Source organism: Gavialis gangeticus, unplaced genomic scaffold (genome assembly GCF_001723915.1).
Source record: "Gavialis gangeticus isolate Ggan-Ray unplaced genomic scaffold, GavGan_comp1, whole genome shotgun sequence".
NCBI classification, from domain to species: Eukaryota; Metazoa; Chordata; order Crocodylia; family Gavialidae; genus Gavialis; species Gavialis gangeticus.
Window position 1 is genome coordinate 79,963,611 of NW_017729032.1, and position 27,293 is coordinate 79,990,903.

Sequence of the window (27,293 nt, forward strand, 5' to 3'; positions counted from 1 at the left end):
CCCCCCCCCCCCCCCGTATGCTTATTGTCACTAATGATTGAACCATTTTGATAGAAAATCACAGGAAAGTTCAGCCTCAATTAAATCAAGTAAATTTTCAACCTAAACAGCTTAAGATTGGCAGAACATTTAAAGAAAAGTCTTTATTATGGGAAGTGTCAAACAACCTTCATAAATGATGCCTACCTTCTCTCCTTGAATTATTGACTTACTAATTTAATCAAAGTTTTTATAAAAATACCCTCTTAACTTGAACAATTAAAAACAACATTTGAGATATTGTACTTTCTCCATATATAGAAGAAAAGTGTTCTACATGTTCTTTTAAGAAAGTTAAAATGATACTTCTTTCAATGGGTCATTTTGAAAAATTGTAATCTCAAACCACTTATAAAATCTTCTCTTTTACTCATACTGTTTGCAGGAAAACTTGAGCTTTCCTACTAGTGCATGACAAAGCCCCAGGGTTTCATTCATTTTTACTATATGATTTAAGTCATTTCTACCCTTTGAACTTCCTCTAACCTCTTTGGTCAACTTCATCTCCTTTTAAATCAACTACAACAGCTTCATTCCCATTAGTACAATTTTGGTTTTTTGGTCCATGTCCTGTGAAAGTGCTCCTGTAACACTTGATCTCAGACCAGACCAAAACAGAGAGATCTTTGCCTTCTGAGAAATGTGAGAGTTCCTTGCCTTTGACTCTTCTCAAACTTTCAACTCAGTAAGACTAGCTCCTTGTTGTTGTTGCCCAGTATAAATTTTTCTCACGTTTTGTTCTTGTATGACATTTATCATTATCTTAAAATCATTCTGAAACTTCTGTCATGATTTCTTTGTAGTTCTTTCATTTCTATCACTTTTTTAGACCTCTGTCCATCACTGTGTTGTTTACTATCTTCTGAATGGAAATTAAGTTTAACTTCAGTTTTAGAAGCTAAGTTTTAAAACTTTACTGACATTCTCACCTTAATTAATCATATTTTTCAGTCTTTGGTATCTTCACTATAGAATAAGAAAGAGATGTCAATACTGTGATAGTGGCATATATTAGCACAAAAACATTGCACAAAAAGTTTAATTTTCCCTTTCTATTTGTTTTTGTTTTTTGGTTCTCTTCCAAAATGTTACTCAGTTCTGGTATGCTCATGTTTTTGGGTAACGTAATGAAAGTTCATTCTTCAGTTATTCTACAATTCAGTGTAATTTCAGAAAGAACTAAATATTTAGCAGTGAATTAGATACTGATTTAGTTCTTTTCAGTATGACAGAAAGTAGTAAATATTGTTGAAACCGGTTTTTCAGTTTTTTTGATCTTCCAGTTGTGGTTAAAAAAAGATCATTTTTTAAAGTGGTTTAATCTCTGCATCTCTGGAAACCCTCTGTTTTTTGTTTAAAGGTAATCTCAGAATGGTGATATATTATAGACATGTGAGCTCTTATTTATCAATTAGGAGAACATTTGTCAGAGTCCAGTAAACTTGATTTTTCAAACTGTTTTGAGGCCTCTGTTTTGTCAGCTTTCTCACTTCATTTTCTATTCCACCCCTTTTCTTTCTTGTTCCTTTCTTTAATTTTATTATTAATTTTGTTTTTTGTTTCCTCTTCGTCTGTAGTTCTCTCCTTACTCTTTGATCTATTAATTCATCTCAGTCACTCCTTTGACCCCTTCTGTTTTGGTCTGTTTACTACATGTGTTCTCTTTCTGACACGAAGTTGGTTCCCTGTCTTTGCTGTCTTGGTCTACTACTAAGTACTTGTTCTTCTACCTGCTCATAATCCTATGTCTTCCTGTCTGCATTCTGCCTTACATGCATTTCACTTCCCCCTCCCTGTCTTCATGGTTCAGTCATTACTTGTTTGTTTTTTCTATTCGCAAATTAACTCCATTCTCAGGTAATTGCTTCTTTTATTTTCTGTCTTCCAGATAAATTAGTTCCTGCTGTGGTGATACCTTTTTTCTAGCTATATAGATGTTTGCATAAATAACTCCTTCAGAGCTAGTTCTGTTCTATTGCTTGCTGGTGTAGCATTTTGTAAAATAGTGAGTTAAGCGTAGCAGGTATTTGGATAGAGCACAATTGCTTCTGGCATGAATATTCCCTGTTCAGGTATTCCTACAAACTTTAACCTGATTGGGTAACTGCACTGAATATGAGGAGTTTACAGAATAGGCTAGATGATCAGTTGCTTCCTCTGGTGCAGGCCCTCTAAGATTTCTGTTGAACTGTAGGTACGCAAAGGTGAGCAGTGATGTTTCAGTGTTGGGATATCTTTTGAAATGGTCTAGAAACTGGTATTGTGAAAGTAATTCTTATGTTCCTATGCTGCCTTTTGAAAATAATTTTGGAATTCAGTATGGTCTAGGGCAGTGGTTCCCAAAGTTTGTATGCCATGGCCTGGCAAACTGTGGCCCAGCATTTGCAACTGACCATGGTACCCCCAGGTAGGGGTGGGTGGGCCAAATTGTGTGTTGCCATGGGCCTTGCAGAAGGAGCCACAGCCTCTTCGCCTGGCTCTGTGGGGACATGGTTTGCCAGTCCATCGCCATTTCCATTGCAGCAGTCTACTGTGCTGCAGATTGGCAGCTGACCTGCAGCAGCCCGGTACCGGGCCATGGCCCAGGGATTGAGAGCCCCTGGTCTAAGTTATTGGATGTGGGTGGGGTTGGCAGTAATGGTCATGGTTTGGTGTTTTAGAGAGAATTTTAATTTCCATGTGTAATAGGACTGTTTTGACCATTAGTGAGTATAGACAAAAATAAGAATTTCTCCTCAGAAGACCACAGTCACAATGTGGTTGGCTCTGTGGGTGTGCCTGAGGTCGAGTAACTACCATAAGAGGCCTTCATGTAGGCTGGAATGTGTAAAGCTATTGGCCACCCCTGGTTGGTATTCACATGGCTTACTTCAAGCTGCATGCACATAGATCAGAAGTGATGTTGTGTACAACTTTTTGCTCCTGTCAGGAGCTGGGCAGGGAATCCAGTGTCAGTGACAGCAAGGTTAGCAAGAGGAGTAGGCAGGGGGAGCTCAGAAATCTGCAGGGGGCAGGAGGATTGGGGAGCTAAAACTAGCTTAGTCTGACTTGGGGGTGTGGGGAGGGGCATTGGAAGAAAACAGTCCTGGCACTGGGGTGGGCGGCTAGGCTAGCACCTAGCTCAGGGGATGTGCTCTGAACACGTGCAGGAGTTCAGTAGATGGGATTAAGGCATTCCCAGTCTGAGGTGAACTAACTCAGATTGGGTCCACTATTCTGAATGCCTGTACAGATGGGCATTACAAGTAATAGCTGTACATACCTTAGGAATGGTCTTGGCATTGATGCTTACTGTAGATAAATGATTTTTTGTAAATTTTAATATTCAAATCATTTAATTCAACTTCTGAAAACATGCAAAGAAAAGATATGGCATAAAGGTGAGCCACATTTCTCATTATGGGAGAGAACTGGAAAAGACAGCAGCAGGTTGTCCAGTAGGAAGATGGACAGAATCTTTGGAGTACCTAGGGTATGGTTCTCAGCTGGGAGAGTGGTGTGAAAGTAGTCTGTAGAGGACTGAGGAAGTTGGCTGTTTTATAGGTGTGAAGGGAGAAACTCTGGGCATAGAGGAGGTCCCAGGAATGAAGATCACGCCTCACTTACCTTGGGTGAGATGAACAGCACAGCTAGAGCCCAGAGCAACTTGCTGTGCTTTTGCAGATGTGCTCTATCTGGATTGGACACTGGGAAGCGTGGAACAGTACGTCTGGCTCTAGAGAGGGGCAGCCAGGGAGAGACTGCAGTGTCTATGGAGAGAGGATGCTGGAGAACTCTACTGCTTGTGTCAGTCTGCAGCAATCTATGAGTAAAGCACACAAGGCAGCAGTCATGAGTAGTCGAGACCACCTTCAGACACGCATACCCTCAGCCAGAATTCTGGTATGGCTTGCCTGAGTAAGGATCAAAGCCTGGGCTGAAGAGGAGCTGGGTAGTGTGAGGCGTGGGAGCCCGAGCCTATTGTGAGCTGGGGTAGTGAAGCCAGCCAGGTGTGGATGGTGTAAAATGAATTACTTTAGAGACTGTTAGTTAATTGATAGAAGGTGTGAAACCTGAGTGTATGAACGGATGTTCAGTTGGCAGACTGTTCATGAATTAATGGAATTGATTTGAGTTGCTTTACTGTGGAGACTATTCAGTTGATTGAGGGGGATGGACCCTGAATGAATGAAGAGACCTCAGTTGATATACCTTCCAAGACTGTTAATGAACAGTGGCCGGGGAAGTAATGATACTTCCCCTCTGTGCGGCATTGGTCAGACTGCAGTTGGAGTCCTGCGTCCAGTTTTGGGTGCCATACTTCAAGAAGGATGTTGATAGATTTGAGAGGGTCCAGAGGAGAGCCACTCTTATGGTCAGAGGCTTACAGGACAAGCCCTATGAGGAGAGGCTGAGAGACCTTGGCTCTTCAGCCTCCGCAAGAGAAGGCTGAGAGGTGATCTTGTGGCTGCCTACAAATTCATTAGGGGGACGCAGCAAGGGATCGGAGATGTTCTCTTCACCAGGGCACAGTGGTCACAAACTGACAGAGAGCAGATTTAAGCTAGATATCAGGAAAAACTTCTTGATGGTAAGGGTGGCCAAAATTTGGAATGGACTTCCAAGGGAGGTGGTGCTCTCCCTCATCTTGGGGGTCTTTAAGAGAAGGCTGGATAGGCATCTGGCTGGGGTCACCTGACCCCAGCCCTTTTTCCTGCCTAGGCAGGAGCTTGGACTTGATGATCTGTTGAAGTCCCTTCCAACCCTAGCATCTATGAATGAATGGGTTTGGTCTGAGTTGATTTACCTTTGAGTTTGCTCATCAATTGATAAAAGGGGAGGAACCCTGAATGTGAAGATTGTGAAGATCTGAGTCAGATTTTTATGCATTGACCTGAAATGCCTGACTGGGGTTATGGTGGTATAGGAAGGACTGCTCTAATGCCCACAAGGGTTATGACTCCAAGGAAGAAAATGGATAACATCTAGGAAGTGGTAAGGTTGGCATATAAGGGGAGGTGGAGCCCCACAAAGAGATTTCTCCAATAGGCCTGGATTTATTAGCCAGTGTAACCAGCTCCCGACTTGAAAGAACATCAAGGGAGTGGCAGGCAAGAAATGCAACACTGGGGAGCAGCTGGAATGGCGTGTTGATTTCCCCCGCATCCAGACGTTGCTCACTAGCTCCAGCACTCGAGGAAGAAAGGCAACCTGCAACCACCCCACAAAAGAAACGCAGAGTGATCATCATGGGTGACTCCCTTTTGAGGGTGACAGAGAGAGTGATCTGCCCCCCTGACCCCTTGGCCCGTGAGGTCTGCTGCCTCCCAGGGGCCTGTATCTGGGATGTAGCTCAGAGCATCCCGAAACTTGTCTGGCCCTCCTACCACTACCTCATGCTCCTCATCCATGTAGGCACAAATGACACGGCTTGGAGTGATCTCAGCTGGGTTATGAGTGACTACGGGGCTCTGGGGGCAGGGCTCAAAGAGTTGGGGTGCAGATTAGTTTTTTCCTCAGTCCTCCTGGTTATGGGTCATGGGCACAGGAGGGAGAGACAAATTGATGAAATAAACAGAAGACTATGGCACTGGTGCCATTGTGAAGGCTTCGGGTAGAGGTAGAGGCATTGGCCTATTGGGAAGGGATGGCCTTCACTTCACTCCAGAGGGGAAGAAGCTCTTCTTGGCCACAGTGGCTGACCTACTTGACAGGGCTTTAAACTAGGTTTGCCAAGGGATGGGCAGACAACCATCATTGCAGGCCCACCAAGCATCAACCACAGAATTAGGAGGTCAGGCAGCAGAAGGGAATTCGCTCCATCCCAGCCCAGTGATGAGACTCTTCTAAGAGTGCTGGGAAGCCTAGAGTTTCCAATGGCAGGCTTACTTGCTTGTAAAAAAAAAAAAAAAAAAAAAGCCAGGAGCCTGGGGAACAAACAGAGGGAACTGCCTCTTCTGCTAAACAAAAATGAATACAATGTCGCAACTTAACCTAGGACTGGACCACAGGTATAGATGGCTATACCTTGTACTGGAGGGATTGTGTTGCTAGAAAGGGTGGGGGTGTATCTCTGTATGTGAACACTTTATTACAAGTGGAGTTTGGCGCTCAAGGAGGGCAACTTGAGACCGTCTGGGTTAGATTATGGGGGGGACGTGGTGTAGGGGAGCTAACAGTAGGAGTCTACTACAGACCCCCTAACCAAGAGGAGGATCTTGCCCATACATTTGTAGGGAACAGGCAGAGGCTACATGCTCAAGGTGTGTGGTTGTCATGGGCGACTTCAGCTACCCTGACATCTGATGGGAGGATCATTCTGCCAAATCTAATTGATTGCATAGCTTCCTCACTTGCATTGACGAACTCTACCTGTCTCAAGAAGTCTACAGGCCAACATGAGGTAAGGTGCTCCTGGATCTAGTACTGGCCAAATGAGACGATCTAGTAAGTGATGTGAGAATTGAAGGGAAGCTGGGAGACAGTGATCATGAGTTGATCACTTTATTCATCCCAAAGCTGGCAAATCAGTCAGCAATGCAGAAATCCTTGATTTTTAGGAAAGCCAACTTTCATAAGCTCAGGAGGCTGGTTGCTGAGGCCCCAAGAGGCCATAATCTGACAAGGAGGGGAGTCCACTTTGAGTGGTTGCTCTGTAAGGATGCAGTCCTTGAAGCACAAGGGAATCCCCTCCTAGCCCGTAGGAATGGTAACAAAAGGGCTGGGCGACCCCTGTGGCTAAATTAGGGGACTCATGGACCTCCTGTAACTGAAAAGAGAAACTTATTAGGTATGGAAGTCAGGTAACATCACCAAGGAGGAGCATTCAGCACTGGCCTACACCTGTAGGAAGCAAACTAGGAAAGCCAGGGGGGAAACCAAACTCAAACTGGCCATGGGAATCAAGGACAACAAAAAGTCCTTCAGATACATGGGTAGTCAGAAGAAAAACAAGGGTAACATTGGACCCCTGCTAAACCAAATGGGGTAGCTGATAACTGATACTCAGGAAAAAGTGAATCTCCTTAACAATTACTTTGTGTTGGTCTTCCATCAGCCCAATGGGATCATTCTGCCTAACAAGATGCAGGATTGCCAGGGTATGGGTGAGCACATTGGCGAAGATCTCATGAGGGAATACTTTGAGAGGCTGGATATCCGCAAATCAGCTGGCCTGGATGGAATGGATCCAAGAGTGCTTAAGGAACTGGCTAACATCTTAGCGTAGCCAATGGCAAGGATATTTGAGAACTCATGATACTCAGGAGGGCCCAGAACTCATGATCCTTGGAAGAGGGCCAATGTGGTGCCTGTCTTCAAGAAAGGGAGGAAAGTAGATCCAGGGACCTACAGGCCAATCAGTTTGACCTCAGTCCCTGCTAAGATATTGGAAAAAATCATAGAAGAAATTGTTAACAGGCTAACAGAATGCAACATTCTGAGAGAGAGCCAACATGGCTTTGTTGAGGTTAGGTCTTGCCTGACCAATATCATTTCCTTCTATGACCATGTGACACATCACCTGGATGAAGGAGAGGAGGTTGATGTCATATATTTGGACTTCAGAAAAGCCTTTGACTTGGTCTTCTGTGATGTCTTCATGGTAAAACTGGGGAACTGTGGCCTCGACAACCTTATGGTCCGATGGCTGGGGAACTGGCTCCATGGTCAGACCCAGACAGTGATAGTCAATGGAACCATGTTAACATGGCACACAGTGACCAGTGGCATCCTCCAGGGCTCTGTACTTGGAGTGGTTCTTTAATATATTTATAATGGACCTGGATTCAGGTATCAGAAGTGGACTGGCTAAATTAATTGATGACACCAAATTATGGGGAAATGTGGTTACGCGAGAGGATAGGCTTGCAAGGTGGGCAGATCAAACCTGATGGCATTCAACATGGAGAAATTCAAGGTGCTCCACCTTTGGGGAGAAATCCACACCATACTTATAGGCTCGGCAGTGCTACATTCACTAGCACCATGACTGAAAGAGACTTGGGAGTCATGGTTCACCACAGGATGAACATGAGCCACCCATGCGGTGCTGTAGCAAAACCCTGGCTTGCATCTACTGATGCATCTCAAACAAGACCCAAGAAGTCATCCTCCCACTTTACTGGGCGTTGGTGAGGCTGCAGCTGGAATACTGCATCCAGTTCTGGACTCTGTGCTTTAGAAAGGATGTGGAGAAGTCTGAGAGAGTCCAGAGAAGAGCCATACATATCATTTGAAGACAAGAGGGTAGGCCTTATGAGGAGAGGCTGAGAGGCATGGGACTCTACAGCCTGGAGAAGCGCCAGCTCATGGGGGACCTTCTGGCAGCTTATAACTATATAAGGGGTGTGCATCAGGAACTGGGAAAATATTTGTTTACCAGGGAAGATGAGGTCTAATGGTTGCAAATTCCTGGAAGACCATTTTAGGCTGGACACAAGAAAAAACTTCTTTACCATTTGAGTCCGCAGAGCCTGGAATAAATTCCTCCCAGAAGTAATGCAAGCACTTACTCTGGACACTTGTAAGAAACACTTGGATACCTATCTTGCTGGGATTATTTTACCTCAGCTGAATTCCTGGCCCTTGGGGGCTGGACCTGATGATCTTGTGAGGTCCCTTCTAGCCCTAATGTCTATGAAATCTATGTTACACTCATTTTGAGAACATCGTCTTTTTGGTCAGGGTGTAGCAGGGCCTTTTTTACAGTATGTATAGTACATAGCTTCATACACGATACAAAATGACAACATAAAATCTTGTGAAATGATGTTACCGACTGAAATAATAGCCATTGCAAACTTGTTTTACAGTCTGTATCCAATATATTTTTTCTATAGCACATATTTTTAGTTAAATTATTTCATGAATTAAAAACTGCAACTTCGTTGGAAGAGCATATTATATTTGATTTAGGTATCAGTTTTTATTTTTCAGCAAATGAAACAACTTGAGGGTTAATTATTTTGTAGTATATTTTTTCTCATGAAGAGAGAAAGAAAAAGAAGGAAAGCATGTCGAAGTGAAAGATTAATGCAGGAAAACTCCTTATTTCTTGCCTTTTTTCTGCAAAAAAAAAATAGGTATGCTTTTATTGAACAGAAGGAGTAAGAACTCAGTTCAGACTCTGTGTGTATAGTGACTCGGTGTCTGAACGTGTTATGGAGTTCAAAAGCAGTGTGAGGGAAGAAATTAAGTATAAAATAGAAGAAAAGAAGACTGAATACCAATTGGTCCTGCTACCATATAGTGAATGATGGAATAAAACCATGAATAAGCATATGAAAAATGTATTAATAACAAGCCATCTTTGAAAAATATCCATGAATATAATTACAAAAATAAGGTAGCTGTGTCCCCTAATAATTATTTCATTTCTTCTTAAAAATAAAAACCAGCCCTCTAAACTATGCCAGACTATTCTGAAATTTTAATCCTTAAGTAATCACTTCAAAGAGGATGCAAATTGTATTTCTTGAATTTGCTGCAGATTTATTATTTGGAAAGATTTAATGAAAGGTGATTTTAATTGTCATAAATTGGAATTTTGTTTTTAACATAAGTGCATTTTATGAGAAGCCCACAGAATTAGTTGCTTTTTTAGTGTCTGGCATTTAGCTACTTTAGGACACTTCTGGAGCAGAGCTGTGCAGTTGGTGGCCTGGGTTCCCATCTCTGCCCCTTTTTCTGGTTTCACTGGCACCCACCCTTCTTCTCCTGGCTTCCACTGCCTGATCTAGCCCCAGATGGTGGGGCAGTGCAGTGCAGTCCATAGTGCTGGGTGATCCACTTTTTAGGTGTCCTAGGGCACAGGGACCTGGGATGGAGACAAGGCTTCCTAATCCCAGGGTCCTGATGCTGTGGAACCTCTCAGTTCTATGCGTGGTATGCAGCTGGGCTCTCCAAGGTTAGGCTGACAAACAGCTTGTTGTCTGACCTGGCCCAACAGCCTTGGTCTCTAACTTAACCAGGACTGCTAGGGCTGGCCCAACAACCAGCTGATTGTTGGACCTGATCCCAACAGCCTGGGTCTAAAACTGGACCTGGACTGTCCAGGCTAGGTCTGACAGTAGTGTCCCTGGACCTGGATAAAGCAACCCTCATCTGATCCCCAGTATTAGTCTGGGAGCAGCTCAGCAGTGGTGTGGGAGGGACTGGAAGAATTTTATAAGCCATTCCTGCCATGCATGCCTGACATGGCATTAGGTTCAATGTTTGGGCATAAAATTCCTCCAATTGCAGGCATACCATTGTTTTAATGTCTGTCAGGGGTCAAAGATATGAGATTATTTTTACTCCCCCAAAATATCATTGTAGAACAGAGTGAAAGTGGCTTGTGTGAGCTAGCTGTCAGTTCTTTATACTTATGTAAATAGATTTATTTGGAGTCTTCCTTTAATTCAGGCTGTTTTTCGCTTATACTGAATTGTTTTTCAATGCCTACCACATTCCCTGTACAGTATTTAATTTAATCATAATGGAATTTTTTTGTCAAAGAATTCCCCGTTATCCTTTTCAAATAAGCATACTGTACCAGAACAGCAAATGAAGGACCCATGTGATGATTGTAATTATATGAAGATATAAAATCAGTTTAATATTTTGTATGAACTTTTATAGTCAGATTAATTTGTATGTACTGGCTGCTTTGAAGGAGTGCAAAGTAGGCAGATTACAATGAAACTGCTTTATTCCATCAGAGTAAAATAAATGGACTGGGTAGAACGCAGTCTGTCACGTGCTTGTAGAATATCTACTTCAAAGCCCCGGTGCCTTCTTGACACCCACATTCCCTTGCAGCCTCTCCTCCTTTACTCTTCCTTTCACGTGCATGTATTTGAGGGTTGTTATTTTTTTCTGAGGGATAAGACTATACAAAGAATGAACCTGTTTTAAAATGACTGCCATCTCACACTTGTATGAATGGGCATGATTCTGAAATCCGCCTTTAATTAAAATTCCAAATATTCACCACTTCGTATTCAGCCTCATTGGGAAAAAGCTTATGCATACATACTTACTAATGCGTACTATTTAGTGGTGATGTTTGGGGTGAGAATCAGTTAATGTAAGAGCTCTGAGTGGAATTCAGGTGAGCAAGTGGCATCATGGGATTGATCTTTAGTGGTTCTTAATGATTGTACTTGTTTATCTAAACTACTTTGTTTCAGGTTACTTCTCCATATACTGCTGTTTATATAAAGAAATTGATTCAAAGTTCTGATTTTTCTTAGACTGTCCTTCATAGTGTTTAACAAACTTAGAAGTGTCAGCAGCTTTTATTTTGATTACATAAAACAGTGGTTTCCTACTGCTATTGGGGTTATTAGAGATGGCAGTGATTCAGCAGTTGCATGTATATTAAGTTACTTGATACCTTAAGTAATGCAAAAGTGTTATTTGATCGTGTTTGTAAAAAAAAAAAAAAAAAATGCTGGAATGAATCCAAAGGATACTTGTAGGAGTGTTTAGAATTATAGACCAGAGATCTATCCATTATCCTCTGTTATAAAAATATTGTCAGTATTATAGGACTGAAGGGAGAATCTATTTTATCCTTTCAGCTCTGGGACACTGAGTAATTGCTTACTCCCCTTCCATTTCATTCCTAAGAACACCTTGATTAACTATTAGGGAAGGTGGTAAATGGCCCACATGGATACTTGTAAACTGTTTTAGATGATGGATGGCAGTTGGATGGGTCTTTATATTTTTTTATTCATATAGACTATATAATACATGCATTGAACTCAAAATAAGTGATGGGGGAAACTGTAGGATAAGTAGTAAAAACAGAGCTGTTGAATGGATATAATTCATTTGTTAACTGACCTTGACTTTATCAGGGCATTTTTTAATTGTGTATTTCAACAGAAAAATCCAAGAATAGCAGATAAAGCAAGGGAAGGGTAGTAAAAAGATAAACATAAAATTATATCACTTTTTTTCTCCGTCAGGATATTGTGTTATAGTTGTGGACACACAATACTATTGATGCCAATTAATTTACCCCAAATTTGACTCCATTGTCAATTTACTCTAACGAGGAGTGCGCATGCAACCAGCTTTCACAAGCTGACTCTTTGTAATAGGCACTGTTATGGCACTGAACCACCAAGGGTGGAAACTGATAGCGCCTTCATGCTGCCTTAAAATTTTTGATGGTGGCACAATGGCCCAGAAAATAGATCTCCATACCCTTTGTCTCTCCACACCCTTTGTCTCTCCACAGATGTCTAAAATTTGTGGTCACGACATAGGTGGTATCAATCTATGTCACGTTACTGTGATGACGTCTCAGCTTTGTGGTGGGAGAGCATGGTTAGCCTGGAACTGCCTGCATTCTCCAATCACCCCGAATAGGTGCTTCTGAGGCTTGAATGGCCTGATTATGTGCCCCAGGAATTCCCTTGCAAGTTCAAGCCTCTCAAGCCCTTGGAGTTCATGCTCTGGGGAATTGCTGGCTTTACCCCCTTGCAGACTTTCCCTTGTTAAGAGAAATGTGCCTTGGGAAATCCCTAGGTGTGCCTATGCAACTGGGGAATGTGTCTCCTGTTGTCCCCCAGGTTTGGGCCTCTGGGATGATCGGTAACGTGTTTTGCCCAATGAAGCAAATCAGCTGTGCCAGGACACATCCCACCACAGTTGATCCCCTTCATTGGGTGACCTCTGTGTATGCCCTAAGATTAGTAATGTGTCACAAACACAGCTGATATGTTTCATTTGGAGAAACACTTTTATTCCTTGCTCTGTTCGTTGATGGTCTGTGACGAAAGGCATTGTTTTCTTGTGGGGCTTGAAGGGCTGGGTCCTGTGCTCCCTGGGAATTTCCAGGCAGGATGGGGACCCTCAAACCTTGACAGCACCTGCATGGCTTTTCCTACTTATTCAGATGTTTCCCTGGAAATCCTTAGGGTGAGTCTGGTAAGTGGGGAGAGCCTGGGTTTTCCCGCTTACCTAGACCCGCTCCCATGGGCTTCCAGGAAGGGGAGGTTTGAAGCAAGAAGGGCTGCTGTAGGACAGGGTGCTCCTGTCTGCTTGTGTGTGTCCAGATGAATGCACATGTGTGTTTCCCTGGGGACAGATAGCAGCAGCACATGGTTATGCTGCTGCTACTTGTCCCTGAGGAACGCCTCTGCATGCATGCTCTGGTGCGTGACAGATTGCCCTGGGTAGGGTAGGAGAGTCTGGGGCTAGCACCTGGGATGGCCCCAACAGCCTTACCTGTGGTCATGGAGGCCTCCTGGAGCTCCAGCAGTGGTAATCTGGGTGCACAGAGCCTGGCAAGCAGCTGGAGCGTGGGTCTGGCTGACCAGACTGTTTTTGGGTGGTGAATGCAGCTGCCCTGTGTGCTGCCCCGCTTTTTTTATGGAGCAGGTTTTTTTGACCCCTTGAACTCCTGCTTTCAAAAAAACCCCATTGTGCTGTGAATTAGCAGCATGGAAAAAAACCTGCATGTATGGTGTGTGCTGCTTGTGGTGCTGCAGATGGGTCTGCAGTGCCACAAACTGCATGTGTGCACCGATGGGGATGCACTCACTCCTTGAGGCTTATCTGAATTGTACAAGTCATGTGGGGCAATTTTGCCTAGTCACCACTGTGGCAGTGTCCAGGCTGTGGCACCCTTGAAAGCGTCGTATGGAACCATTTCATGGGATCATTTATATTTTCTGTCTCATACAAGAGCCAGTGCTGAATGCTTCAGGGGGAGGTGTCGAAATCCTGTATACAATTGCAAAATTATTTATCAGTAGGAAGAGGGTTTGTAGATTCAAGGTGATCATATACCTGAATCTTAAGGATTTAACAGTCCTCGTAATTGTTTCCTATCCAGTGTAATTGCACATGCTATTTTTATTCCTATAAACAGGTAATCATTTTCTGAATCTGCTAAGCAATTTACTTCAGTGATAACTTGGACCAGTATTTTTCACAGGTGCTCCTCATGACCCTGATTTAGAAAAACGTTGAAGCAGGTGCTTAAAATTAATCATGTTCTTCAGAGTTTTCTTGCATTGGGATGCTTTCCAAAAGCTTGGCCTCTTCAAGTAAAGAGAATTAACCCTACTCAAAGGATCCAGTTCCCAGATTGTTTTGAATAGTATTGAAAACAGTGCTACAGTTCACTGCAGAAGTGTCCAAAATTCTCTGGAGATGACAAAGCTGGGGTGCACAATGTTTTTGGGCACAGTGCCAAAAACATGTGCAGCTTCAACTTGTAAGAAGTTGTTGTACTGGGGCACCTGGCAGGGTAACTGCAAGGCATCCTTGTGGCAGTGCAGTCTTGGCCACTTCCCCACCGTCTGCCCAAGGCACGTCTGCCAAGCAAAATGCCTTCGTGTGCCATGCTCTGGCATGCGTGCTAGGGGTTGCCTGGTCCTGCTATAAAGCATTTTTACAGACTGTATTTTTGAAGGACTTAGATGCTTATGAAAGGACTATATAAATCACTTTTTATGTTAAATATTATTTAATTCCTTTTACCTGTAATTAAATTACAGTTGTTTTTTAATTGTCAAATCTATTGTTTTTGTTTCCTTCAAAAAGAGCATAAAGTCCATCTTGGATACTACATTAATAGCACCATGGTATAAAAACCTAATGTTCCTATGTTTTGATGTACTACTTTTTTTACTTCCTGTCCTAGATCTGGAGTAAGATGCCTCTTTTTAGAGTTCCCTGAATGAACTTCTTTCAAGTGGCAGACCTGAATTTTCACTTCTCTTTTGGGTAGGGCATTGCAGTTCTCCAGGCTGCCTCATATATTTTGAGGCCCAGTAAACTTGTTTCATACAGGGATTTCTTTTAGTGGCCTATGGATAGTAATATTTTTATTATGCAATGACAGAGACAGTTCTTTAAAACTATGGTATCTTTCATGTAAACATGGATAAGAGACCTCTGAATATTATTGTCTTACCATGAAACGCATTCTGACTCGCTCAGTATTCAAACTGGTAAACCATGCTTAGGATATTTGGAGGTATGAGCTTATTGCATTGAGTAGTTGTCTGTGTTAAGCTTTTTGCAAGTGTATGTTCATAGTTTTCTGCTAAATTAAACTGGTTTTATATCAAAATTTGCTCAGATTTCTGCAATCTGGGTAACTTTTAAGTCGTTTTTAGAACGTATTTCTTGATTACTTTATCAGGTGCTATGATCCAGTGCTGCAAAAAATGTCTTATTAACTTTTCAAGAAATTCATAAGATTAAGAAAAATATTCTATTTTGGCTTGATATGAAAAATTTGTTGTAAAAGAAACAGATCAGAATATCAAGGATATTCCTAATGCATCATATTTAATTGCATAGGATAATCATAATCAATACTTTTTATTATTAATATTGTTTATAGTAGATACTAGACTATCCTAGAACATAAATTCACAATACAGTATTGTCATAACAGATTATATCTTTCTAAATCAAAATTGATACTTATTAATTTAAATATTATATCAGCTTTCAAAATGTAAACAAAATTACTTTTATATAAGATTTAATTTTTAGGGAAAACAATGGAAAAATGGACAGTAAGGAACAGATGGAAGGGGTTGAACATTTCCATTTTAGCTGATTTAAAAACGTTAAAAAAATTGTTAATGTTTTTATTTCTTTTACTGTTTCAAACACCTTATATAAAAAGTTACAGGGTAACAAAATGGATACCTGAATAGAAATGTCACTGCATTATGCCACTATTGTTAGAATCAGAGAATAAATTGATACACTGCACAAAATGTAAACTCATGTTGTTTAAATATTTTAAGAAGCTAATCTTTACTAAGAGAATTGGGCGGTGACAGTGGGCCATATGCATCAGATAGCTGTGGAGACAGGCTGCGTTCTCACGTGATTCTTGGACACGTGGACTGATCTTTATTGTGTTCTCCAAGTACTTCTGTAATGTAAACATAAAGTAATAATAATAACTATGTATTTGTGGGGTTTGGGGTGCACAGATTCAGGGAATTTGTTTGGAATCCAAATTATCCCTAATCCTCAAAAGGCTTAAGTTTGTGTAAATGTACGTGTAGAATAGTCGTGCTGAAATGTTAATTAGGGTTTTAATTTGCATTGAAAAATAAATTCGCATTGGCAAATAAATAAAATACTTTTAAAATACATTTAAAATATCTTATAAAACTTGTGAAATATTATCGTATATTGTAATTTCTCGAGTAAGATCATCCAATGTTAATCTGAGCTTTAAAGTTTACTTAAAAACAAAAACCCACAGATCCCGGTCCTGTGCATTTGACATTGCAGCGAGCTTTCTGTGCATCTATTAGGAGGGTATAAATTTACCAGTAAGATCTCTAGATTTTGTTGTCATGTGCAACTCATTGCTACAAGTGGCAGCAGTGTATTTCAGGTAGAGACAGTCTACCTGTGTCAAAAAAGGCATGTTGCAACTTGGCAAGTAGTGCTTGTAGCCACCATATTGGAATCCAAGATGGCTGCAGTGAATTCACATTTTGTGCAACATTTCACCGCTCGCTAGAGTTAGAAAAGTAATTCTAGTGACCAAACCAGCATTGTATGAACTGAGGAGATCAACCATAACATTTCCATCATGGTAGGCATATTAGAGTCTAAGATGGCTGATACATTAGCATGTATATATTGTCTCAATATAATTAAATAACGTAGTAATCAATACTCTAATACAGGGGTCAGCAATGTTTTTGGCCTGAGTGCTAAAAACACCCCAACTTCCACCCATGCCTTGAGTTGCTGTGCCAGAGACGGACTGTCTTAGATGGACTTATTGCTGGTGGCAGGTGTGCGTGTGCCTCTGGGTGGACAATAGGGGAGGGCCTGAGGTTGTGCTGCCCTAGGCCCCTTCTTGGATATGGTCCCTAAGACACTCATGCAGCTTTTGTTGGCATGGAGCCAGTGCAGCTGGTTGCATGGACCCTGTTGTTTGCAGCCTGCTTACTGCCTGCTCCAGCTGCTCAGCCTGGGCCAGCTGTGGCAGGCATCTGGGGGACTGCAAACAGCTGCACCAGGCTCTAAAACTTCTCCATGGTGGTTGCAGCTGCACACATGCCTTGGGGTGGGGCACGTGGCTAGGAGGGGGCCTGGGGCAGTGCAACCCCAGCTCTATCCCTACCTTATGTCTGGAGGCTTACGTGTAGCTGCCACCACCACAGAATCTGGCAGGGGCTTCGGAGCCTGGTGCAGCCAGTTGCAGCCTTTAGGCCTCCTATGAAATTGTAGTGATAGAATTTGTGAGGCTTTAGTATTAGAGCAAGGGTCGGCAGCCCTGGCACATGTGCCAGAGCATGGCACACAAGGCCAGTTTGCTTGGCACACCACAGCTGGCCTGGACTCTGGGCAGCTGTCACCAGCCACGGAGCCCGGACTGCTTGTAGTAGGTAGCTAAGGGGCTGTAAGCCCTGCTGCAAGCATCCCAGGCTTCATGGCATGCAGCAGCTGCCCACAGCCAGGGCTGGATATGGCAGGCAAACAAGCTTCACTGAGGTCCGGAGACTGAGCCAGGCTCTGTGGCAGCAGTGGCTGTACATGCACTTTGGGTTGCGCAGCTGGGAAGGAGTTTGGGGTAGCATAACTCTGGCGCCTACAGTACTGAAAACATTATAGTTCAGGCTAGCCTACTTGTTCTAGTTACATTGAATAAGATGATACCATGTTAAATTTCATTTAAAAATGTAGGTAGGTCAGCTATTTATAATATATAACTCAATGGCAGTGAAATGCACAGATATATGTTCAGCTCGGGACAGTAGGAAAATACAGTAGTCTAATAGTCTTCAGTGATAACAACGGTAATACAGCGGTATATATAACAATGCAACGGGCCAGTGCAGTTTTTCAGATCTCTTCATCACTTGAATCTGTTTCTGAATCTGTTTCTGAATCCTGGTAGTTATTACATGGATTGCAACATGCTGTCTCATAGCACTCGCAGCCAGAAGTGCATAGCACATTAACCTGCTTGCACAAGCCTGCTGGTCTCTAGTATTTTGTCTTGCTCTTGCAACTTATCTAAAGGTATTCTTCTAGTAACAGTTCAAGCATATTTATGTTAGGAACGTAACTGTCATTTTCAGCTTGCCATCCCCGTTGGTCAGGTGATAGGAATGGTGGATTAGGTTCAAATGCACTTTGTCATACAAGACTGATAATTGGCTCTATGTATGTGAAGCATAAGAGTCCTATGTAGGCAGAAGTTTATCCTGAGTTTTTCCTTGATGGCATAATTTTATCCTAACATCCAGAAGGGTCTTCAAAGATGTTGACAACTGATATAGCAACACAACAGGCTTTTCTACACAACTGCACAAATCCTTATCAATATCAGGCCTACTTCCTAGACCTGTGAATAGATGTGGATGTTGAATGAACACTTTTCAAGCTGTTTTCTTAGCATGACCACTGAACTGGCTGGTGGTGACACAACCAGTGACACTGTGGAATCCAAGTAGAGACACATGCACTTGTTCAAGCAATTCTGACACAATATCATGAACTGGAATGAATCTTACTGGGTTATTGCTGGTGGCATGGCAGCCCACAAGAAATGCCAGGAGCAAGGACCTATCTGGTGAAAGGCAGGTAGTAGGTGCCTTATAACCTCCAGTCACCACACGCATGCACAATCCTGGCTAGGGAAAGTCCAGACATGTAAGAACTTGGAGAGGCCTATGGCTTGCTGGTTGCAGTGGAGTTGTGTGGCTGCAGGTGAGCTTAGCTGCCTGGGATGCCATCTGCAAGGCATGGGCTTTTGGGTTTAAAATGTTTCATCAGGCTGAGGAAACATCTGCAGCTGCTGTATGTGCTCTTCCTGGATGGAAGGGCGTGTGCCTGGCTTTCTTGCCTGTACTGCATGCCAGTCTCTGGGGGTGTTGTGACACCCCACCACACCTCTGTGGATCCTGGTTTGGTGGAGCAGCTGGTTCTCCTCAAAGTGAACCTCCCACTGCTGGGCTTCCCCAAGCTCCACGTGCAGATGGAGTGAGTGCCACCCTCCTCACTCTGTCCGCACCCATTTCCTTTTTAAAATTTTTTAAAAACCATTTAATGACCCACTCAGAGCTGGAGGCAGCACTCACTGCATCACCAGCCAGCAGGGGAAGAATGTCTTCCTGCTGAGCTCTGAGCTCCCATGCCAGGATGAACTTGGAGGTATGGCCTGGAGCTATGGGGAAGGAGGAGTTCCCAGGTCCTGGGAATTACCTAAAGCTGCACCCTGCCAGGGTTGCGAGTGCTATGAGCCGCCTGAACCCTGGCCACTCAACTAGGGAGAAGGACTGGCCATCCAAAACAATCATCTCTGTGATGCTCTGGGTGATCTCGCTCACGTTTGCAACATGCCTTCTTTTCTGTCCACCTTTGCCCCACTGTTCCAGGGTGGCCTGCCTCTGTTTCTTGGGGATGGGGGCTTTGGAGTGAGAGGGGGACTTCCCTTTGGGCACACTCCCACTGATGCCAGGCTGAGGAGGAGCAAGGGCAAAGGGGCGGTGCCTCTTGAGATGTATCAGCATCCCCATGGTGCTTAAGTGTTTCACCTCCTTACCCCAGCTGGTCTTACATCAGCAGTGCAGGCAGATAGCATATGTGGGATCATCTGCTACCTCAAAATGATCCCACACCACACTATCCCCTCGCTTCTGGGGTGTGGGTGCGGATTCTGCTTGATCACCCTTCTCAGCAGGCAGAGGCACAACAGGAGGAGCTGACTCAGCAGAGTCACTTGCCTCCACAACCTCAGTGTCAACCTCGTCTGAACTGCTTCCCAGGGAAGGAAACCCGGCCGTAGGGGAACTTGGAGAGGAGTGGAGCACAAACTCAGATTCCTCCTCGGTCCCCAGAATTTCTTTTGCTAGGGTGCTCGGGTCCCCTGCTTTCACATCCAGCTCAGGTTCAGGCTGGGAACTGAAATGGGGGTGGAGGAGACTGTCATGCTGTGCTGCTTGCTGGTGTTATTGGAGGGGGTGCAGATGCAGGCACTAGTCCCACCTCCTTGCTGCCACTAGCACTAGAAGCCTCATGCCTGCTAGTGCTAGGAAAGAGGGTGCATATGAGTTTGGAGGAGGGGGAACTTATAGCTCTCCCTCCGTCCTTTCCTGCTCCCCTGCCAGAAGACCTAGCACCTGCCTTTCCCACACGCTTCGTACTTCGTGTGCTGGAAAAACTGTGTGTGTGTGTAATGTATGTGTAGTGCTTTCCTGCAGTGCACAGTGATAAGACACTGCCAGGCAAAGCACTGCTTTTTGTTTGGGGTGGGGAAATAAGAAGAACAAATAACAGGATTTTGGGGGAAGAAAGTTGCAAGAGATAACAATAGGGAGAGTAGGCAAAGGTAAATAGGAAAGGATAGGCTACAACTTGGTAGGAAGGCACTACCAAGTTGCAAGCTTACAGATGCTACACTCTGCTGCTGCTGCTACACAGGCACAGATGCAGCTGCAAAATGGCAGACAGCAGTTCACAAACAGCCTTTTATGGTGCTTCTCTGTCCCTCCCCTAAAGCATGGGGTGTGGAAGGGACCTCAGGGACAGATTGTTGTCACTGGCCAACGACATATGTCAATATCAGAGCAGTCCTTCCCCCCTCCATCCCCCTCTGCCTTGTTAGTTTCTCTTTCCCTGCAAACCTGCCTCCAAAACATCTCCGAAACATTTCTGAAACATTTTGGATGGATCTGTTTTATTTCAGATCTCTTTTGGGGCCTTGCGTTTCATTTCAGATTCAGTGTTTTGGCCACTGAAATGTCCAAATCCAAAATTAAATGAAACGGCCGACAACATTTTGCACGGCCCTAGTAATTAGTACATCTCTGTCTAGATTCTTATCTTGCACATGATTTTCAACAGCCCAGTCGTCATTGTCATCTTACAAAATCAAATGGATCAATATATAAAAGCCATCAGGAACACATTTTTGTGCTTACTCTTCATTCAAGTTGCTGTATCCCTTCATGCTGGCTATAACTTTCAGATCTGCTTTGATTTGGCATAGCATAGTACAAGTTTCATGTGCCTGAAAACACTTCTCTGAACTGCAGGCCAACAACTTCCTCATCGTGTATAACAGCTTTATATGCGAAGTTACAACTGCTTGTGTGGCTTTACCAGCTGTAACAGTTTGGAAGACAAGGAGTGGAAGATTTGCATTTCTTTGGTGCTGAAATTTAATGGCTGTTTTGTAATAAGTCTGAAGGTTTTGGTTCATTTATCTTTGTGTAGTCAGAGGACATTCACCACCTTCATCTTCTACTAAATCGCAGTATCTTTCAGGTATATCTTTCAGACTGTACTTATTTTTCTGTGCAAAACCAGCATCTAGTTCATCAATCATTTGATGTCATGCTCTCACTTCAGGAGAAAGAATATTTTCTTGTATGATCTCCACATGTGAATGGGAAGGAGAGACTGGTTCCTTTCATTGTTCCTCCTGCCTGTGTTCAGGATAGTAATGTGCCTCAGCAGCTCTTAGATCTTTGATACCAGTTCAGCAATACAACACTTCATTCTTCTGCCAGCTTGTATATTCCATTGGCTGATTCAAACGATAACACTTGACTCAGTCTCTTCTTATTAGAATATTTCTGGCAGAATATGCATGTTGTCCAGTGAACTGTTAGAGTAGATGATCTGCTTCATGTCCCAGTGTGTTCTACACTTGATGTTATTGGTATGGTTTCCCTTTCATAGTCTACCTTTCGTGACTTTCTTAACAGTCTCTCAATATGTATTTTGTGTGTAAAAGAATGGTAGCAAGAATGGTGCCAGTTGAGACTTTCAGAAAGTTGCAGCGCAAATTCAGCAACTGTCTTAGGTTGAATGAGTGCCTCATCTATTTGCACAATTCTAGTAGGTATACTTTAGCTAATCATTGACTGTGAACCTATTTCAAGACATATGATGCATCTTGTAGATTCTGAGCCATACCTCCCATACTTTGCTGGACTCAGTGATGCTATTGGCCCCACTTATTATTTAAGGGTGATAAGGGCAAGTCTCTTGTTGACAGTTTCCATTAGAGGTTTTCATGTTAAGGTAATCTGAAACGGAACACAGTTGTTGTAGCAATTTTGCAAACCTTCTGGGTATCTAATATTGAACAAAACTAAATTTGCGGCAGCAGTCTTGGACAAAATGACTACCATGCTGGAACTATTACAGTTGATCTCCATTTATACAATTTTAGTTATGTCATTGGAATTAATTTTCTAACCATAGTGGAGGCTGAAATACTGACCAAAATGTGAATTCATGGCAGCCATCTTGGATTCTGATATGGTGGCTACATGCACTACTTGGCAGATTGACAACATGAATTTTCTGACACGGGTAGACCACCTCTTCCTGAGATGCACTGTTGTTGCTTGTGGCAATTAATTGCTTATGGGATGACACATTTAACCTTCGTTTTGACCCAGCTATATGTTTTAAACCTTGATCTTATAGTGACTGCTGCACTGACACCTCCTCGTTGCCTTCCATGCAGAGTGGAGGCTCTGTATATACTTCTGTATATTTGTTTACTGCCAGATACCTTGCTAGCACTAAAGACTCAAATTATTCATGTAAGAGTTGATTATTTTAGAAACTCATATTTTCTTAGTAAATGTATATTCTTGAATTAAGGAATGTGAAATGTCTCTAATACTGCTCCCTTAGACTATCCCATGTTTTTTTCTTAACATTTGCAGTGTACCTTAACAATTATGAACAACTGTGCAATTTTAATTATTTTTGCCAATTAGCATACAGGAAGTAGGTATCAAGAATTTACTTTTCCAGGAAATTGTCTGCATACTCTGGCACTGCTGATTGGCAAAGGAATATAAATACCTTTGCAAGCAAGTGTTCTGAGTTCAGTTAGGCTAGTTTGTGTTTTTTTTTTAATATGGTATGTTGAAGGTGAGATCATGTGTGCACAGCTTGGAAGCTGCACCAGTGTCAATCTGTACTTCTCACTTGGGTCTTTTGTTCTCTTGTAATTATGTGTGGGTTGATATTCAACTTGAGGGTAAGCAGGTGGTTGATTGTGCATCTGGTATGATTATTGCTTCATAAGTCTGCATTGGAGCCCAAGCTGCCCCAGCTGACTGAATAATTCTTAAGTTAAGAATATTTCTTATCTAAAGGATGCTTCCTGTTTTAAAGTTCATTACTCAGGCCAAATGCTTGATAAAAAGTATAAAGCAGACTTTTTTATAATGTTCAAGATGATTTATATAATTTTACAAGTTCTATCTACTTCCTCAAAAGAGAGGCATTTATCAGAGAAAGTTTGCCATGTTTTCATTTGCGGCTTCTTAATTAAAAACTTTTTGATATCTTTTATAGAGTTTAGCAAAACACAATAGAAGTAATATTGGAACAGAAGGTGGACCACCTCCTTTTGTGCCTTTTGGACAGGTATGATAGACTTTTTTCCTTTACTTTCATGTAGGAATTACAAGGAAGATAAATGTTTCTAAAACTAATTGATAGTAACCCTATTTGAATTTTAGATGGAAGCCAATATCAAGCTTTGATCCTCTATAAGTAAATGATTTGCTTCACTTTGTATATCTTGATTAACAATGCCAATATTAAGAATATGGTCCAATATAATACTGGCACATATTAATCCTTTTTGTTCAGTGTCTAATACCTTGGAGCTTTAAAGTAAAGTAAGCTGTATCTAGTTTGTCCCTTTTTACTTACGTTTCACAGAAACAAGGTTGGGTTTCAGGTGATTTGTCTGAAGTCCTACTAACTCTGGGAACATAGCGAAGATATTGCTGGATTCTTTGATCCCTATCACAATATTTAACTTAATCAAATCATCCAGATACTTTAAGAGAATAGTTCAACACTCATTGTCTTTCAGTTTGTAGCAGCACAGACCACATTGCAAACAGGAACACCTTGAGCTGGAAATGATTTTCTTCTGTCAAAATTTTGTCAACATTGAATGTGAATCTAAACCAAAACTTACTAATGTAAGATGTCTGAGGATAAGGGCTTAAATGACAGGGTTTTAGAAGTGTTCAGCATTTAGTGCTTCAACTGAAATTACTGGTGTAATGATGATCAGATCATTTCAGTGTAGATGCTTATTTAATGAATCCCTATGCCTAACAGTTTCATCGAAGTTCATAACTTTTTATGTGTACTGAGACTTTCAAACTTTTTCTTTTAATCTTTTTTGATCGTGTCTCTCAAGCATATCTTCTGTTCTTAGAGGGTAAGAGTATGTGGCATAACTTTGATCTCTTCATCCTGTACTTGAAGTAGAATTTTGAAGGCCAGTACGCATCTCCCATGGACTGTGCTGTCAACCAAGAAAGCTAGTTGTCCTACAGTTTTTTTGTGATCAAAGTCTTTGGAAGAATTGTACTGTTCTAATGAAATACCAGAATTTTATTTTGTAATTGGAAATAGGCAGGAGAGTGGATTTCTTTTAAACTTCCTTTTGAATTGCCAGAAATGCGTCTCTCACGTCCAAGTGGACAGCAGGGAACTTGATCGAAGAAAGACTCTGCAAGTGACAAGTGCCACTAAAACCGTTGGAGAGAATGATGAATTTGAAAAACAAAGAACAGCTGCCATTGCAGAAGTAGCGAAGAGCAAGGAGGTTAGCATGCACATTTGCTGCAGTATTTTAGTTACTGTATCGTATCATTTTAGTTGAAGTATTTTTCTCAATGTACAATGCCTGCCATTGTTATGTTTATCTTGAAGATATTTAGGACAGCATAACCTAAATCTAAAGCTTTGGGTCCTTCTGTAGGATGGAGTGCATTTAGTATTCTAATCCTGCCTTAAGGCACTGGATGACCTTATAAGGTCACTTCTGGCTCTACTTCTGTAATCCTAAAAAACGCATTGTGGTATAGAAAGTTCAGTAGAATATTTTTTTGCATATCTGTTTTTAACTTAACCAGCTCTACTAAAATATGCATGAATCTTATAATTCAATTTTGCTTTATACAAACAGTACAGTCTGAATAAGCAAATCTTCTTTAACAAGCAATCTATATTGGGATTTTTTGTGATGCTGAGATTAAGGTAATGAATACAGATTATTAAATTTCAACTACTGTTTCTAGCTTCCGGATAACTTTGATTCATTGCTTTTGGTTTCATAGAACTGCTGTGGAACTTAACCTGTTTAATGCATGGGTTATTTTATGTCCTCCTTTAGTTTTCCATTTAAGTTTATTTTTATGATTTGCCTCAGAGTAACTCATAAAAATTAAAATTATATAACTTTTTCTTTACAACTTAATCTGGATATAAGGAAGAGGAGAAATTCTAGCTAGTAAATTACTTTGTTTTATGGAAATTAACATTTTATTTGCTCATATAAAGCATAATCATAAAAATTTAGCTACCTTAGGTATACTGCATTTTTCAATAGTAACTTAATCTTACGGTTTATTTTCATAACAAGTTGTTTACTGAAATGATATTTTTCTTATCTAAAGACCAAGACTTTTGGAGGAGGTGGTGGCAATACTAGAAGCAATCTCAGTGTGAGTGCTGGAGGGAATCGAAACAGGGAAGTGTTCCAGAAAGAAAAGATAACAAAACCTGAGGGGAAGAATGAAGGTGTCTATCGAGAACTGGTAAGGCTTGAGCATCTGTACAGGGCCCTAAATGTGTATTAGACATGTACATTTAAAACACTGAAAAATTAGTTTTTCTAAAATATTATTTAATTTTGTGTACTCCCTGTTGGAACTATTCAATTTTCGAGGGAAAACTGAGATACTGAGAATATAGTTAATCATATTAGCTACTGCAACTATGTAAAAGTTATTCAGAAAATTGTAACACTTGAGTGATAGATCCCTTGCAGTATTCTTTTTCCCTTTCTTAAAGTTTTTGAAAGGAATGAAGCAGCGATTTTGAAGTAACTTCTCTGTTCTGAATAGTGGCATTTTTAAATCCCATTTTAAAATCCCAGTTTTCCTTCTGGATTAATATTGGTGTAATATCAGAAAGAATTTTTTGCTGTTTAATATTTAAACTGTTCCTTTAATATTCATGAAATGAAGTGCTGCTTCAGATTTTTAAGCTAGGAATAAAACAGGATGGACCAGTTCGTTCTGACTCTGGAACCCTTATTTGTCATGGTCACAAATACTATTTCTTTTTAAGTAAGATGGCAGCTGTTGGCTTGAGGCTTAACTGTCTCTCTTAATCCAAAGCATTACTTTCCAATCTGTTTCACAGTTTATATATGGTGAGAAGTGTTCTCCTGCTTTGTGAACTTTCAGAACACTTCACTGAGCTAAATGGATAGTTAAGGCAAACAATTCTTAAAGAAAAACACATCTGTGTTGTTCAGTTCAACAGTCTAAAAGTTTATAAGGTAAGAAACACTTATCATTAAGAGTAAACCGTCAAAAATATTTTTATAATTTATAATAAAATTATCATTGGCATTTCTGAGATTAATGCTTAAGGTGAACGTCTTGATTAAAACATCGAAGTCTTTAAAACCCAGGTTCAAATTTCTGTAATACTTACTTAGCAATTGTAAAATATTTAAAACCAATATTTACTGCTTAAATGTCAAATACCTTTAATTTTTCTTTTTACTGTTCTAGCATTACTAAAAGCCTACAGAATAGTATAACATAAATATTTTTATTTAATATTGTTTTATATTGTTTGCATTACAGATGCCATGCCTTCTCAGCAACATGGCTGTTTCTAGTACTGGTTTAGGAATGCCAAATGTAATTGCAGACTAAAAAAAAAAAGCACAATACTTTCAGTCATCATAATTTTAAACATGGGGATAGGCTCTCAGATAACTGTGTCCTATACCATTTGCTCTTTAAAAGTTATGAGAGAGACTTGAATGACCTGGTAGCCAGTTCAGAACATGGTGTGCTTGTCTCTCTTTTTTTAGCTAACCAGGTTTTATACCAATTTCAGTTTCCTGATAGTCTTTAAGGACATTCTAAAGTAGTCCAATAGCCTAGCCTCAAGTTATATGATAAAGGAAACAAATATTTTCACTTGCTGTTGCTTCTGGAAGATTAGGTAAGGAACATGAGCACAATAGGTTTGTGAAATTTTGAACAGCCTTGAGAACTGATGAGCAAATACCTTCATCAGAGGTTAGTCTCATTGTGTGCTTTTACGTTTGATGGGGGTTTAATCCCCCAGGTTTTATTCTATGCCGCTTAAATTGAAATGGTGGGTTTTTAATTGAAACCCATTGTTTCAATTTTTCTGTAACGTTATGGTGAAGGGCCCAATCTCTTTTTTTTTTTTTTTTTTTTTTTTTTTTT

At 41.4% G+C, this 27,293-nt stretch overlaps 1 protein-coding gene across 4 annotated transcripts in view; it reads left to right on the forward strand.

Moving 5' to 3' along the window:
• TDRD3 (tudor domain containing 3) overlaps positions 1-27,293 on the forward strand; it is a 184,706-nt gene that overhangs the window by 47,760 nt on the left and 109,653 nt on the right. For all 4 annotated transcript variants that reach the window (XM_019524776.1, XM_019524777.1, XM_019524775.1 and 1 more), the window contains 3 exons: positions 23,344-23,415; positions 24,470-24,619; positions 25,473-25,613. In XM_019524776.1, coding sequence (XP_019380321.1) covers positions 23,344-23,415; positions 24,470-24,619; positions 25,473-25,613 — 363 coding nt within the window. The remainder of the gene's footprint in view (positions 1-23,343; positions 23,416-24,469; positions 24,620-25,472; positions 25,614-27,293) is intronic.